Source organism: Mobula birostris, chromosome 22, assembly GCF_030028105.1.
Source record: "Mobula birostris isolate sMobBir1 chromosome 22, sMobBir1.hap1, whole genome shotgun sequence".
NCBI lineage: Eukaryota > Metazoa > Chordata > Chondrichthyes > Myliobatiformes > Myliobatidae > Mobula > Mobula birostris.
In genome coordinates this window covers 60,103,244-60,120,218 of record NC_092391.1, presented here as the reverse complement: position 1 = coordinate 60,120,218, position 16,975 = coordinate 60,103,244, and the positions used below count along the sequence as shown (strand labels likewise).

The following is a 16,975-nucleotide window of genomic DNA, read 5'->3' as shown; positions in this document are numbered from 1 at the left end:
CTCTGGCGATGATCTTTGCATCATCAATGAGTACGGGAGAGGTTCTGGAGGATTAGAGGGTTGCGGATGTTGTTCTTTTATTCAAGAAAGGAAGTAGGGAAAGACCAGGAAATTATAGACCAGTGAGTCTTACTTCAGTGGTTGGTAAGTTGATGGAGAAGATCCTGAGAAGCAGGATTTATGAACACTTGGAGAGGCATAATATGATTAGGAATAGTCAGCATGACTTCGTCACAGGCAGGTCGTGTCTTATGAGCCTGATTGAATATCTTGAGGATGTGACTAAACACATTGATGAGGGTAGAGCCATAGATGTAGTGTATATGGATTTTAGCAAGGCATTTGATGGTACCCCATGCAAGGCTTATTGAGAAAGTAAGGAGGCATGGGATCCAAGGGGACATTGCTTTGTAGATCCAGAACTGGTTTGCCCACAGAAGGCAAAGAGTGGTTGTAAACTGGTCTATTCTGCATGGAGGCCAGTCACCAGTGGAGTGCCTCAGGGACCTGTTCTGGGACCCTACTCTGTGATTTTTATAAATGATCTGGATGAGGAAGTGGAGTGATGGGTTAGTAAATCTGCTGATGACACAAAGGTTGGTGGTGTTGTGGATAGAGTGGAGGGCTGTCAGAGGTTACAGCGGGACATTGATAGGATGCAAAGCTGGGCTGAGAAATGACAGATGGAGTTCAACCCAGATAAGTGTGAGGTGGTTCATTTTGGTCGGTCAAATATGATGGCAGAATATAGCATTAATGGTAAGACTCTTGGCAGTGTGGAGGATCAGAAGGATCGTGGGGTCCGAGTCCATAGGACACTCAAAGCTGCTGCGCAGGTTGACTCTGGTTAAGGCGGCATACGGTGTATTGGCCTTCATCAGTCATGGGATTGAGTTTAGGAGCCAAGGGGTAATGTTGCAGCTATATAGGGCCCTGGTCAGACTTAACTTGGAGTACTGTGCTCAGTTCTGGTTGCCTCACTACAGGAAGGATGTGGAAACCATAGAAAAGGTACAGAGGAGATTTACAAGGATGTTTCCTAGATTGGGTAGCGTGCCTTATGAGAACAGGTTAAGTGAACTCGACCTTTTCTCCTTGGAGCGATGGAGGATGAGAGGTAACCTGATAGAGGTGTACAAGATAATGAAAGGCACTGATCGTGAGTATAGTCAGAGGCTTTTTCCCAGGGCTGAAATGGTTAGCATGAGAGGGCATAGTTTTAAGTGCTTGGAAATAAGTACAGAGGAGATGTCAGGAGTAGTTGTTTTTTTTTTAAACGCAGAGAGTGGTGAGTGCGTGGAATGGGCTGCCGATGACGGTGGTGGAGGCAGAAAGAATAGGGTCTTTTAAGAGACTCCTGGATGGATACATGGAGCTTAGAAAAATAGAGAGCTATGGGTAAGCCTAGGTAGTTCTAAGGTAAGGACATGTTCGGCCCAGCTTTGTGGGCTGAAGGGCCTGTATTGTGCTGTAGGTTTTCTATGTTTCTATGCCTCTCAATCTTATAAACCTCTCTCAGATCTCCCCACAGCCTCTGCTGCTCCAGAGAAAACAGCTCAACTTTATCCACCCTCTCATGATAGCACAAGCCTTCTAAACTAGGCAGCATCTTGGTAAACCTCTTCTGCACCCTCTCCAAAGCATCAACATCCTTCCTATAGTTGGGCGACTGGAACTGTATGCAATACTCCAGATGTGGCCTAACTAGAGTTTTATAAAGTTGCAACATAGCCTCTTGAATCATCGAACAATGCAGCACAGAAAAGTATTATTCAGTTAACTGGGAGTGAGCCGGCACTGCAATTAGCATATAATTAACCACAGTCCCAGCACCAAATCCCCTGCCCTTTCCCAGGAATCTTGGATGCAACTGCACAACTCATCTACAACCAACTGACTGAATCATATCAAAATTCTATGCTTAACATTTATCTAAAATGTCTGAAGCAGCTGTAAAGATCTACAAGCCCATTCAGAACATGTTCTACTTCAGTGTTCATTCCCTGGTTACAATTACCACATTGCCAACTCTTCTCAAAGGGATCCTCAGCGATCTGCTTCTCACAAATCTTTTTACATCAATGATGCAATATCTCATGCAAAATGCAAGACCTGCTAGCTGCCCTAGTTTAAGCAACATTTAGACTGACAGATAATCAGAACTCCAAGGATCACATCTCCAGTGCTTCAAATGCAAAAAAAAAGTCATTTTATTCCAATTAGAATACAGCAGAAATAAATTAAAGGCTCAGGATTTCAAGGAACAAGTTAAGAACAGGTAGCAGAAGTGTTCCTTTGTAAGCTTATTGATCAAAAAGCTAAAAGTATGTGAAGATGGATTGTTAAGCCCAGGGTTGTACACTTCTTTTATATGTTTAAAGGAATGAATCAGTATCCCAATCAGAATCAGGTTTAATATCACCAGCATACATCGTGAAATTTGTGGTCTGTAGCTGCAGTACAATGCAATGTATAATAATACAGAAAAAAAACTAAATAGTGCAAAAACAATAATTTTTAAAAAGTGAGGTCATGTTCATAGGTTCAATGTCCATTCAGAAATCCGACGGCAGAGGGGAAGAAACTGATCCTGAATCATTGAGTGTCTCTCTTCAGGCTTCTGTACCTCCTACCTGATGATAACATTGAGAAGAGCGCATGACATGCATGACGGTGGTCCTTCATGATAAATGCCACCTTCTTCAGCCAACACTCCTTGAAGATGTCCTGGATACTACGGAGGCTGGTGTCCATGACGGAGCTGACTAATGAAGGAATGTGGGCTAGTTGCAGAATTAGCAGTGAGTGACATGGACAAGGGAATCATATGGAGAGTAATCTCTATGTACAGCAAGGTCAGGGAGGGGGGTGGTGGAGTGGTGGCAAGAGAGAAAGTTGTGCTTAGCAGTAAGATCCCATTAGAGCTGGTGGAAGCTATAGAGAATGATGTGTAGATATGAGGTCTCATGGGGTGGTAGTTTAAGACAAGGAGAACCCAATCCATTTTCTGGCAGCATAATAATGGGATGAGAGTCAACGCTTGGGAAATGGAAGAGATACAGAAGGCAGTATCAACAGTGGTGGAAGAAAAACCCCATTCTTAGAAAAAAAGAGAGGACATCTCAGATGCTGTAGAATGGAAAGTCTCATCCTGAGAAAGGAGATGGAAGATCTGAGAGAAGGAGATAACATTTTTACAAGTGACGGAGGGAAGAGTATAGTCAAGATAACTGAGCATCAGTAGGTTTATAAAATATAATAGCAGATGGTCCATCTCCAGAAATGGAGAAAGTGAGATCTAGGAAATGGAGAGAGATGTCAAAGATAGTCCAAATAAAGTTGGCGACAGGATTGAATTTGGAGGCAAGGTTGAGGAACTCCACATTGGTGCAGGAAGTAACACTGATGGAGTCATCAACGAAGCATAAAAAAAGCTGGGGAGTGTTACCAGCATAGGCTTGGAACATGCACTGTTCTATGTAGTCAACAGAAGGCAGGTATAGCTGGGGTCTGTGGCCACACCTTGGATTTGGAGGACGTGGGAAGGGCTAAAGGAGAATTTGTTGAGGTTAAGGACCAATTCAACCAGATGAGGGTGGTGGTGGTGGTGGTGGTAGAGGGAATCTTTTTAGATCTGTTATCAAGAAAGAAACCATGACCTTTAAGGATTTCCTGATGGAGAATGGACGTGTGTAGGGACCGAGCACCTGTAGTGAAAATAAGGTTATCAGAACTAGAGAACTGAAGGTGATTGAAGTGATAGAGAGCACGTGAAGTGTCACAGATGTTGGTAGGAAGGGACTGAACTGCAAAAGACAAAATGTAGTTGAGGTATGCAGACACAAGTTCATTGGAGCAGGAACAGGCAGAAACAATAAGCCTACCAGAAGAATTTGGTTTGTGGATGATGAATTAATCTGTGTAAGATTCCAGTAGCAGAGGTACTGTATCAAAATCATCAGAACATGTCTGTTGAGGAGATAATCACAATTTCTTTTCTTCTTGCATCAATAAGCACTGATAAAATTTCTAGTTATAGTGATGTACCTACGATCACTCACTTTGCATTCAGAAGCCTTATAGCCTGATGCATATTAAATTCACATTGAAAGCCAACAAGAGCTTGAAAACTGCCAGTAGGAACAAGTTCAGGGCATGATTCTATTCATCAATGAAGTTATGTTGCAAATTTCGTATTCATTGCAAGTGGTAAAATAAATTACAAAATTCATGTTTAATAATATTGCCAAGCAAAACTCAGAATTAAATTTATATCTCTGGATCTCACAACTGACAACCCACATCAAAGAAATTCCTTTTATTTCATCTACTGCCCTCCTCCACCTGTTCTGCTGCTCAGACAAACTTATTTTCTCTTTGTCAGTTCTGATCAAGAGTGTTGAATCTGAAACATTAACTGTTTCTCTTACCATAGATACTGATTGACCTGCTGAGATATTTTTCCCCACTTTTGTTTTTACCCCACATCAACACCCAACTTTCCAAAATATCTTCAATTACCTATGTCAATACAGAACTCAGTGTCTACTTCTGTGCCCAATTCCAGTCACAAGATCAAAACAAAAGAGTAACTTCATTCAACTTAATTTAACAACTATGCCTGCCAAACGCATCAAACATTCAGTGATTTAGCCTTGGGTCTTGTGCCAATTCACAGATGGATATTGGATTCCTGAAATGGATTTTATTTACAGCTTCTTTGTTATAGAATTCTTTGTTGAGCACATTCGCTCCATCTGCCATAAAGACAGAATTTCCCGGTCCGGTGGTTACTCATTTCAATTCCACTTCCATTCTAACATATCGGTCCATGGACTCCTCTACTGCCATGATGGGTCACACTCAGGTTGGAGGAGCAACACATCATATTCCATCTGGGAAAACTCCAACCTGGTGGCATGAACTTCAATTTTTTTCAGCTTCTGGTAATTTCTCCCCCCACCCTCGCAATTCTCTTTTCCAACCCCCAATTCTGGTTCCCCTCTCACTCCTCTTATCCCCACCAGCCCATCACCTTCCTCTGGTACCCTTCCCCCTTCTCTTTCTCCCATGGTCTACCGTCCCCTCCTATCATATTCCTCCTCCTTCTTCAGCCCTTCACCTCTTCCACCTATCATCTCCCAGCTTCTCACTTCATTTGTCTCCCTCACCCACCCACCATCCTCCTCACTGGTCTCATATACTTGTACTCCTTGCCCTTCCCCCATTTTCTTACTCTGGCTTCAACCACTTCTTTTCCAGTCCTGATGAAGGAACTCAGCCTGAAATGTCGATTGTTCATTTTCCTCCATAAATGCTGCATAAATGCTCCATAAGTGGGTCACACTGTATATACTAAAGTGTACACACAATATTTTAAACAGATAAATTAAATAAGTAGTGCAAAAATAGAAATAAAAATAATAGTGAGGTAATGTTCATGGGTTCAATACCCATTCAGTAATCAGATAGCAGAGAGAAAGAAGCTATTCCCGATTCATTAAGTGTGTGTTTTCAGGCTTCTGTACCTCCTACCTGATGGTAACAATGAGAAGAGCGCATGACATGTGCATGTGTGATGGTGGTCCTTCATGATAAATGCCACCTTCTTGAGCCAACGCTCCTTGATGGTGTCCTGGATACTACGGAGGCTGGTGTCTATGACCAAGCCGACTAATGAAGGAATGTGGGCTAGTTGCAGAGTTAGTGTGAGGGTCTAAAATGACCTTCAAGATGTATTACCATCGTAACTCCCACAGCTGTGACCAAAGCTTGATAAAGTAATCACTTATTAAACTAAAATGAATGCAAAAAACAACTCATATCAAGTTTGGACCACACACACATACAAATTCAGTTATTGGCAACTTATGATTTGTGTGAGATGTAACAGTAATTACCCATCTGGAATGCAAGCAAATCCAAAATGCATACAGCTGATGAATTACACACACAAAATGCTGGAGGAACTCAGCAGGTCAGGTAGCATTGTTGAAGGGGAATAAGCAATCAATGTTTCAGGCCAAGACACATCTTCACTGGAAGGGGGAAGAAGCCACAAGAAGGTGGGAGTAGGGGAAGCAGTAAGGTTGGGGGGGGGGGGGGGCGGTGGAGAAAGAAAATTGACCAGAAGTTAGAAACTGATATACATGTCATCAGGTAGAAGGCTACCCAGATGGAATAGGAGGTGCTGTTCCTTCACCCCAGTTTAGCCTCATCATGGCAGCAGGAATTGAGAATGGGAAGTCAAATTAAAATGGGTTATCAATAGGAGATCCTGCCTCTTGCTGCAGACAAAGTGGTCCCCCAATCTGCATTGAGTCAAACCGATGTAGAGGAGACTACACCAGGAGTACCGGATATAGTTGATGACCCCAGCAAATTCACAGGTAAAATGTCGTCTCACCTGGAAGGATTGTTTGGAGCCTCGAATGAATGTGAGGGAGAAGGTTAAGGAACAAGTATAGCAACTGTCCTGTTTGCAGGGATAAGTGCCAGGAGGGATAAAGCACTGCTGAGGCCTCTCATCTGGTGTATTGTGAGTAGTTTTGGGCCCCTTATCTAAGAAAGGATGTGCTGACATTGCAGAGGGTTCAAAGCAGGTTCACAAAAATTATTCGAGGTTGGCAAAACTTATCATATGAGGAGCGTTTGATAGCTCTGGGCCTCTACTCACTGGAATTCAGAAGAATGAGGGGTGACCTCATTGAAACTTATCGAATGTTGAAAGGCCTCAATAGAGTTGATGTAGAGAAAATGTTTCCTATGGTGGGGGAGTCCAAGACCAGAGGACACAGCCTCAGGATAGAGGGATGCCCATTTAGAACAGAGTTCGTTCAGCTGGGGAGTTTGTTCAGCCAGAGAGTGGTGAATCTGTGGAATTCATTACCACAGAAGGCTGTGGAGGCCAAGTTATTGCGCATGTTTAAGCCAGAGGTTGATAGATTCTTGATTAGTCAGGGCCTGAAGAGAGACGGGGAGAAGGCAGGAGATTTGGGCTGATTGGGAAAATGAAATGGCAGAGCAGACTGAATGAGCCATATAGCCTGATTCTGTTTCTATACCTTATGGTCTATGCTTGTATTTCACAAGTCTAAAGAGCACTCAGCAGGAATACTCACCACAGAAAGTTTCATACAAAAATAATGAGCAAGCTGGTAAATAGTACAATAGGAAACTGGACAAGGAAGGAAGATTTTACTCAGCTTATAAATCCCAAAGTCCAAAATCATCAACTACTGGTATCCTGCAGCATATCACTCAGTAACCACACCCACAGACAATATCCGCCTTCAAAAAAGCACTGGCTATGGCTCTCATTTGCAAGTAGCATCTTAAAGACAGCTGGAAATCATTCATCAAGATGGCATTTGAAGACAACAGGTCTATTTCAGCCACATTGCAGCATTAATCCATTTACTGTGGGGAAACCACATATATATGAGGAAGGACATTTAAAACTTTGCTATCTTTGTCCTTTACAGGACAAATTCATCCAACGTAGCTAAAAATAACTTCATAAACCATTTTATGAAATTCTCAAAAACATTTCCATCTGTCGCAAGGCGAGCATAAAATCTAGCATCAGATCTCACTAAGCAGCAATGTTACAGTTTCAGGACAGGACAAGATAGCAGTAGATTACAGCAATATCACATTCAAATGATAAATCCGTACTAATCCTTAGGTTTTTGCAATTCTGTAAAGGGAAACTATTCATTACTGAGAGAGACGAGGCTCGGCATCACTCATTGTCTAATACCCCATGCTTGAAAATTTTCAACTTGAAAGTTAAGGATGCTATTTGTAATATAAATGAGCAATACCTAGGAGATAGCTGGCAAATTACTGAGGTCTTGGGCAGCTCATATCATTGAAACCTTGTCTTACAATAACCCTACATCCTTCTGAGGGCAACTTGGGGCAGAGCCTCAGCACCAGTCAAAGCAGCCGAGCCTTTGTAAGAGCTTTTAATTATAGAAACATAAAAACATAGAAAACCTACAGCACAATACAGGCCCCTCGGCCCACAATACTGTGCCGAACATGTATTTACTTTAGAAATTACCTAGGGTTACCCATAGCCCTCTATTTTCTAAGCTCCATGTACCATTAACTGATCTGGAAATCTATTAATATTGCTTTAATTATTTTAAAATGAATAATAAAAATAAATGCATTGAACTGAGTGTTGGAGCAGTGGGTGTGGCTGTCGCTGGCCTCTACTCAAGCGATCTCCCTTGTTGGGGGGAGAGGGGGTGGCAGGAGAGGTGGGGTTGCGAGAAGCGGTGACAGATGCACTCCTGTCTGTAACTCTACAGATAAAGGATTTGCCTTTGAGCAACTGAACAGTGGCCGATCCTCTCTGAACCACCAGCAATGGCAAACTCAGGTGGTGAGTTTGTGGAGATTCTGCTGGCCTGACACGAGGTTAACCGAAATGGCCAACAATGGGTAATTTCTGTAAGGGAGTATGAAATACAATTCTACTTGAAACCGAAATAAACAACAGAGTTTTCCATCAGCTCCTAAAATCTCAAATGCACAGGTACTGATTTCCATTATGTCAATGATCTGTTTGAAATTACTTCTAAGTCATTCATCAACCTCCCTGTAATAAAGCGGATCAGCTTGGTAAGGATAATAGAAAAAATCTAAGCAGTTTTGCTAAACTATTGAGTTTTAGAGACTTTACAACATTCAGATTCAGATTTATTTATTTAATCACATATACATCAAAACATACAGTGAAATGTATTTTACTTTCAGAATGAGTATCAGGTTTAATATCACCAGCACATATCATGAAATGTATTCTCTTTGCGGCAGCAGTAGAAAGCATACTACATACACACAAATACATATATATATATATACACACATTGCACTACTTATTGAATTTAACTATTTAATGAATATATATTCATTATATATATATATAATGAATATATATTCATTAAATAGTTAAATTCAATAAGTAGTGCAAAAATAAAAATAAGGAAGTAGTGAGGTAGTGTTCATGGGTTCAATGTCCATTCAGAAATCTGACAGCATAGAAGAAGAAGCTGTTCTTGAATGTTGAGTCTGTGCGTGTTTTCAGGTTTCTGTGCCTCCTTCCTGATGGTAGCAGTGAGAATAAGGCATGATGTGGGTGATGGAGGACTTTGATGACATACGCCGCATCTCTAAAAATTTGCGAGTGCCTTTGGTGACATACCAAATCTCCTCAAACTACTAATGAAATATAGCCAATCTTTGTAGCTGCTTATGTTGGGTCCAGGTTAGATCCTCAGAGATATTGACAATCAGAAACTTAAAATGGTGGCACGCCTGTTTGCAACAGCCTCTTTAGATCCAACAAATGTTGCTAATGGTGTGTTCTAAACTTATTTCTTGTGATTGCAAGACCCAGATAGACATTGGTAATATAAAATACCACAGGTGCGGTTCATTGATTCATTCTCAAATCCGACGGCGGGGGAGCTGCGTGGCCTTGGTTGTTGCACAGACCAGGTCCTCAGGCCAGTGCATTCCCTGTTACAGCCACCCACAGAGAAGGCGCTGGAGGTGCTGTGGAAGGGAAGAGCAGTGCGGTGGGGGTGCTGTAAATATCATCTGTGCTGGGTTGGGACTGGTCCCTCGCATGGGTGCTGCTCTCCCATGTTCACTCCCGGGAAGAAAGGCTGGACTGCTTCAGCTAACCCAGTGAAAGACAAACTGATTTGTCTTTGTCTGAGATGAGGAACTGCTGCATACTTGTTCATGCAGAAAACATGGCTCCAGGACAACACCCCATATGCCATCAATTCCTGGCTATTCCACTCAAGAACCTTGTGCTAATATTTTTGAGACTGTAGGTACTGTATCTTGCACCTTGACCCTGGAGGAACACTGGTTTGCTTAACTGTATACATGTGTATTGTTGAATAACAAATGAACCATGCATCTGCCTGGTATGGAAACAGCAATGCCCTTGAAAGGAAAATACGACAAAAATTAATGGATCCCAGTCTATCATCGATAAAGCCCTCCCTACATTCAGCACATCTACACGTAATGCTGTCACAGGAAAGCAACATCCATCATCAGGGACCCCCACCACCAGGTCATGCTCTCTTCTCACTGCTGCCATCAGGAAGGAGGTACAGGAGCCTCAGGTCTCACACCACCACATTCAGGAACAGTTATTACCCCTCAACCATCAGGCTCTTGGACCAGAGGGGAAAACTTCACTTGCCCCATCACTGAAATGTTCCCACAACCTATGGACTCACTTTCCAGGACTCTTCATCTCATGATCTCAAAATTTATTGTTTATTTATTATTATTTCTTTGCTTTTGTATTTGCACAGTTTATTATCTTCTGCACTCTGGTTGAACGTCCAAGTCGGGTGGTCTTTCATTGATTCTTTTTATGATTTATTGAGTTTGCCCATAGGAGAAAGAATCTCAGGATTGTACATGGTGACACATATATACACTTTGATAATAAATTTACATTGATCTTTAAACTTCAACTTGAAATACAACCAACGTACCCAAGAATATGCTGTGGGCAGTCTGCAAGTTTTTTATTCCTCCATTGTCCATTCAGATACCCATGTAGTCCACATCAATCACACAGTATAATTAGTACATTGGCAAATATAAACAACAATTTTGCATACTGGGTCCTTAATTAAGCACACAAGATGAGGAAACCAGCATGCAAAATGGCTGTCTTGTTAGATTCACCCATTTTATTGTTGCTGGGTATTATAAAAGAGGCAAATTCATGAGGGGAAGACATATGCAGAGGTAAAAATAAATCTCAGTCCATGATTGCACTGAAGTGCACAACCCTTTTTAGAAGCACCACAACTGTTTTAATACTAGTGAGGTAGTTCACAAATAAAGAAAAACAAATACTCCACTGTAGAATTACAAGCTATACCCAAGTTGTCTCAAGAGCACACTAAAACAAGAGAAAATCTACAGATGCTGGAAATCAAAGTAATACACACAAAATGCTGGAGGAACTCAGTAGGCCAGGCAGCATCTATGAAAAAGAGTGAACAGTCGATGTTTCAGACCAAAACCCCCTTAATCAGGATTCAAGAAAACTCTAGCTCTTTTGAAAGAGCAGTACTCTTATTTTACTGAGTGCAAACGCAGCAATTTCATTCCAGCAGGTAGGAACTTGCTCCACATTGAGTGAATTACCATGCTAGAAGAACATCAATGCACACTGTGTCATGTCAATTTGATTGACATTTGCTCAGTTATGAATATCTAGCAACCATAAAATAGGGAAGTTAAAACAGTTAAGAGGATACTTAGTCAAAGAAAGCTACAGCACAGAAACAGACCCTAGGATGCCATAAGTTGCCTCCCACAGGACTGAAGGAACACCTTGTCAGGCCCTGGGGATTTGTCCACCCTGATTTACCTCAAGACACCTACTCCTTGACCTCGCTGCTGGTTTGCCTCACTTCTATAGACTCGGTGGTCATCTCTCAAGTAAATACAAGTGCGAAAACTCCATTTAATATCTCCTTCATCTGTTCTGGCTCCATGTATAGACTACCACCTGATCTTCCAGAGGACAAATTTTGTCCTTTGCAAATCTGATCATTTCAAATACAAAATGAAACTTTTCATCTAACAATGTACATTTGAGGACAGAACTGTAACAGCATGGATTCATGGACACAGAAGCAGTCACTTGTAGCCTATGATACTGCTCTTTAGAATTTTAATACCTTTGTTTACTTCCCAAATGTTGAAAAACCTGTTGTCTATAGAATTTCTATAGAATATCAATTGTATTGAGCCATTTCAAGGTAGCCTTCTAATCATCTGAGGATGCCCACATTAATTGAAAAGCATTTCATGCTATGGATACAGCTTTACAATAGGCATCACATCTTTGGAGACATTCCAAATGCATTAAACTTCAGAAATATGCCCTAACTGGACTATCCAAATCCTATAGGACATGTTGTCAGTCTCAGTAAAGCAACTCAACAACAAACAATGAAATGGACAGCAGACAATTTGGGAAAACATTCAATTGGGGTAGGGGAAATATGATGCTATTAGGCAGGAACTTGGGAACATAAATTGAGAGCAGACGTTCTCCAAAAAATGCACAGCAGCATGGCATTCTACATAGGTATGTTCCATTGAGGCAAGGAAAGGATGGTTGGATAAAAGAACCATGGTGTACAAAGGATGTAAAAACATCTAGTTAAGAAAAGAAGAGCTTATGAAAGGTTCAAGAAACTAGGTACTGTTGGAGCTCTAGAAAATTACAACAGTGCCGGGAAGGACCTCAAGAATGAAATTAGGAGACTAGAAGGGGCCATGACAAGGCCTTGGTGGACAGGGGGAAGGAAATCCCCAAGGCATTCTACTTGTCTGTGAAGAGCAAGAGGATGAGCCATGTGAGAATAGGACCAATCAGGAGTAATAGTGGAAACACGTGCATGCAGCTGGAGGAGGGAGCAGAGGTACTTAATAAATACTTTGCTTCAGTATTCACTAGTGAAAAGGACCTTGGCAATTGTGGGGATGACTTACAGCGGACTGAAACACTTGAGTGTATAGACATTAAGAGAGAGGATGTGCTGGAGCTTTTGGAAAGTATTAAGTTAGATAAATTGCCAGGACTGGACGAGATACTGTGAGAAGCAAGGAAGGAGACAGCTGAGCCTCTGTCGATGATCTTTGTACCATCAATAGGGACGGGAGACGTACCAGAGGATTGGGAGGTTGCAAACGTTGTTCCCTTTTCAAGAAAGGAAGTAGAGATAACCCAGAAAATTACAGACCAGTGAGTCTTACTTCAGTGGTGGGCAAGTTTTTGGAGAAGATCCTGAGAGGCAGGATTTACAAGCATTTGGAGAGGCATAATCTGATTAGGGATAGTCAAGGGTAGGTCATGCCTTACAAACCCCAATGAATTCTTTGAGGATGCAACAAAACACATTGATGATGTGTAGTGGATAGAGCAGCGGATGTTGTGTATATGGATTTCAGTAAGGCATTTGATAAGGTTCCCCATGCGAGGCTCATTCAGAAAGTAATGAGGCATGGGATCCAAGGAGACCTTGCTTTGTGGATCCAGAATTGGCTTGACCACAGAAGGCAAAGGATGGTTGTGGATGGTTCGTATTCTGAATGGTTGATGGTGACGAGTGATGTGCGCAGGGATCTGTTCTGGGACCCCTGCTCTTGGTGATTTTTATAAGTGACCTAGATGAGGAAGTAGAAGGGTAGGTTAGTAAGTTTGCTGATGACACAGAGGTTGGGGGTGTTGTGGATAGTCTGGAGGGCTGCCAGAGGTTACAGCGCCGCATCTATAGGATGCAAAATTGAGCTGAAAGTGGCAGATGAGTTCAATGCAGATAACTGTGAAGTGGTTCATTTTGGTAGGTCAAATTTGAGGACAGAATATAGTATTAATGGTAAAACTCTTGGCAGTTTGGAGGACCAGCGAGATCTTGGGGTCCGTGTTCATAGGACACTCAAAGCTTCTACACAAGTTGACAGTGTTCTGAAGTAGGCATATGGTGTGTTGGCCTTCACTAAAAATGGGATTGAGTTCAAGAGCCTTGAGGTAATGTTACAGCTATACAAGACCTTAGTTAGACCCCACTTGGACTACTGTGCTTAGTTCTGGTCACCTCACTACAGAAAGGATGTGGATACTATAGAGAGTGAGAGGAGATTTACAAGGATATTGCCTCAATGGGAGAGCATGGCTTATGTGAATAGGTTGAGTGAACTTGGCCTTTTCTCCTTGGAGCAACGGAGGATGAGAGGTGTATAAGATGATGAGATGCATTGATCATGTGGATAGCCAGAGGTTTTTTCCCAAAGCTAAAATGCCTAAAATGAGGGGGCACAGTTTTAAGGCTCTTGGAAGTAGGTACAAAGGGGATATCAGAAGTAAGTTTTTCCCACACAGAGAGTGGTGGGTGCTTGGAATGCACTGTTAGAGAAGGTGGTAGAGGAGGATACAATAGGGTCTTTTAAGAGACTCTTAGATAGGTACATGGAGCTTAGACAACTAGAGGGCTAAGCAGTAGGGAAACTCTACAAGGAGCTTAGACAAATAGAGGGCTATGCAGTAGGGAAATTCTAGGCAGCTTCTATAGTAGGTTACATGCTCGGCATATCATTGTGGGCCCAAGGGCCTGTAATGTGCTGTAGATTTCTATGTTCTATGAAATCTACCTGTGCTGCTGTCGGTATACATGAAGCATCTGACATTGGTACTGCTGTGGAAAGTAAGGTGGAGCCAGAATTCTGATGAAGTGCCTCTGCCCAAAATAAGACCATAAGATCTAGGAGCAAAATTGGGCTCATCAAAACTGCTCTGCCATTTCATTGTGGCTGATCCATTTTCCCCCTCATTCCCAATTTCCTGCCTTCATGCCTATCTAATCAAGAATCTATCAACCTCTGCCTTAAATATACTCAATGACTTGGCCTCCACAGCCTCCTGTGGCAACGAATTCTACAGATTCACCACTCTCTGGCTAAAGAAATTCTTCCTCATCTCCATTCTAAAAGGACACCCCTCAATTCGGAGGCTACCCCCTCTGGTCTTAGACTCCCCCACCATAAGAATTATCCCCTCAACATCCACTCTTTCAAGGCTTTTCAACCAGGTCACCTCCTCATTCTTCTGAATTCCACTGAGTAGAGTCCCAGAGCTATCAAACACTCTCATATGACAAGCCTTTCAATCACCAAATCATTTTCGTGAATTCCTTTGAGCCTTCTCGAATGTCAGCATATCCTTTCTTTGATAAGAGTCCTAAAACTGCTCACAATACTCCACAAATGTTGGCTCTTCATACCTCTCCATAGATACTATCTGAACTGCTGAGTTCCTTTGCAGAAATCTTTGAAATTTTGAAATATAAGACATAGAAATGTAACATTGATGAGAGAAAAACCTGTTCCTTCAACCAAAGACTGAAAAGAAACATTTCAACAGCTTTCCTCATTCTCCTTTTCTCCTTCAATGTAATCAACCATCACCAGTAATCTCTCCCTATGTGGTCAAGAAAAAGTGACTGCAGGTCATGGCCTTGTAAAGACTTCGCTTTTCATGTCTGCCAGTTGGCAAAGAGCCACACACAGCATGTAAACACTTGAGCTTTAACAATAAACTGTATCATTTCCAACTTTGAACAGGCTGTCTGAAAATTCTCCAACAGATGGGGACTGCTAAAGTGTATGGTTGGCAATGAAAACAATTTACAGAAAACTACCAGTTGGGAACATTTGAGAATGACGTACAAGCACTATTCCTCCTAGGCTGCACAGCAACTGAAATGCTCCTGTGCAGATGGAATTTCCTTTTATATAATGTTAATATAATTTTGAAATCTGTTAATATAATTGTGAAATACTCTATAACTGTGTTAACAAATATAGTCCATACATTTTCTAAATAATAAACATACTACAACCTTTACTTTGAAACATTTTAGAGTTTCAATGTATGTATATTGTCAGTGTTTCAAGTTACAGAATGAAAGTCAGTAGCTCATTGTTAATAAGCCGTCAGCCTGCTAAACTCCAACACCACCTAGTCAAAACATTCTACTTTTGCCATTGTGCCTGTCAGTCGCTTTGACTACCTGACATTGTTGACATGTGTTGTGAGGTGTGGTTTGTGTTCTATTCAGAATTTTTTAAGTTAAAGAATTGTTAGTACAAGGTAAAATTCATTTCTATAAAATTGTTTGCATGAGTGTATTTTATTAAAATTATGAATTACCTTGATAAATCTTCACAGTATTTATCGGCAATGGATTTGTAATACAGATAAGAAAAGGTTTACAAAACATGAAAGATTTCCTTTGTTGTATTGTATATCACTATACCCTTCAATTAATAAATAAATTTTCATTCTAAATATTCATAGTATGCAAGCTACAAAAAAAAACATTTAAAGTGCCCTACTGTTTAGAGGCTATGCAAAAATTTCCTGAGCAATGGTTGGTCAGTGCAGCTGTAAAGAAAAGACGGAATGTTGCATACAAGGCCAAATCTTTAGACACAGCTGGTGCTATGGAAGTTCAACTTTTTGAACGCAGGAATTAATCTCAATTTTCCAGAGTGAATGATTGCTCTACTCACCTGTAATTAGTTCTCTGACTTCCATGTCGTTGGTCTTCCGTAGCAAACGAACCAGTGCAGGAATTCCATCACAGTTCTTGATTGCCACTTTGCTGTCATGATCCTTGCCATAAGAGATATTTCTCAGAGCACCGCAGGCCCGACGATGGACATCTGGCTTTGGATGGTCCAGAAGTCCCACCAGAATTGGAATGCCTTTCAGCTGTCTTACTTCCTTCTTTATTTTGTCATTTTCATAGCACAGATGCTGCAGATAGGCTGCGGCGTTTGATTTAACGGGGTCGAGGTGATGGCTGAGCATTGCAATAACCTCCGGAAGATCAGGATCACGCCACCGGGGATCTTTCCGGATGCTGTCTATTGAGGGTGAGCGCCTCCCAAGCCGGTCGAGGCTGGCCATGCTGCCCCTTTCAGGCTGAGCGAGTGGTGCATTGTACACTCCTGTCAAGTATGGCATCCGATCTTCAATGATTTCTGCTTCAATCGGGTCTTCATAGCCTCTGAAAGAGAACCAGAGAAGAACAGTCTACTATTTTGCAATTACTAACAGACGAAGCACTTAGTTCACAAAACAAAATATGGAATTGGTAGAGAATTTAGGGCAGCATAGTAGCGTAGAAGTCAGCGACCTGGGTTCAATTCTACCACTGTCTGTAAGGAGGTTGTAAGTTCTTCCTGTGACCATGTGGGTATCCCTCTCGGTGCTCTGCTTTCCTCCCACATTCCAAAGATGCATGGATCTTTGGTTAATAGGCCACATGGGTACAATTGGGTGTTGAGGGATCATTGGGTCAGAAGCACCCGTTACCATGCTGGATCAGGTAACACGGTAGAG

General features: G+C 41.7%; 1 protein-coding gene across 7 annotated transcripts in view; it reads right to left on the bottom strand.

Annotated features, from left to right (window-relative positions):
* arvcfb (ARVCF delta catenin family member b) overlaps nt 1–16,975 on the bottom strand; it is a 500,299-nt gene that overhangs the window by 143,644 nt on the left and 339,680 nt on the right. For all 7 annotated transcript variants that reach the window (XM_072240865.1, XM_072240863.1, XM_072240862.1 and 4 more), the window contains one exon: nt 16,141–16,640. In XM_072240865.1, the coding sequence (XP_072096966.1) occupies nt 16,141–16,640 (500 nt within the window). The remainder of the gene's footprint in view (nt 1–16,140; nt 16,641–16,975) is intronic.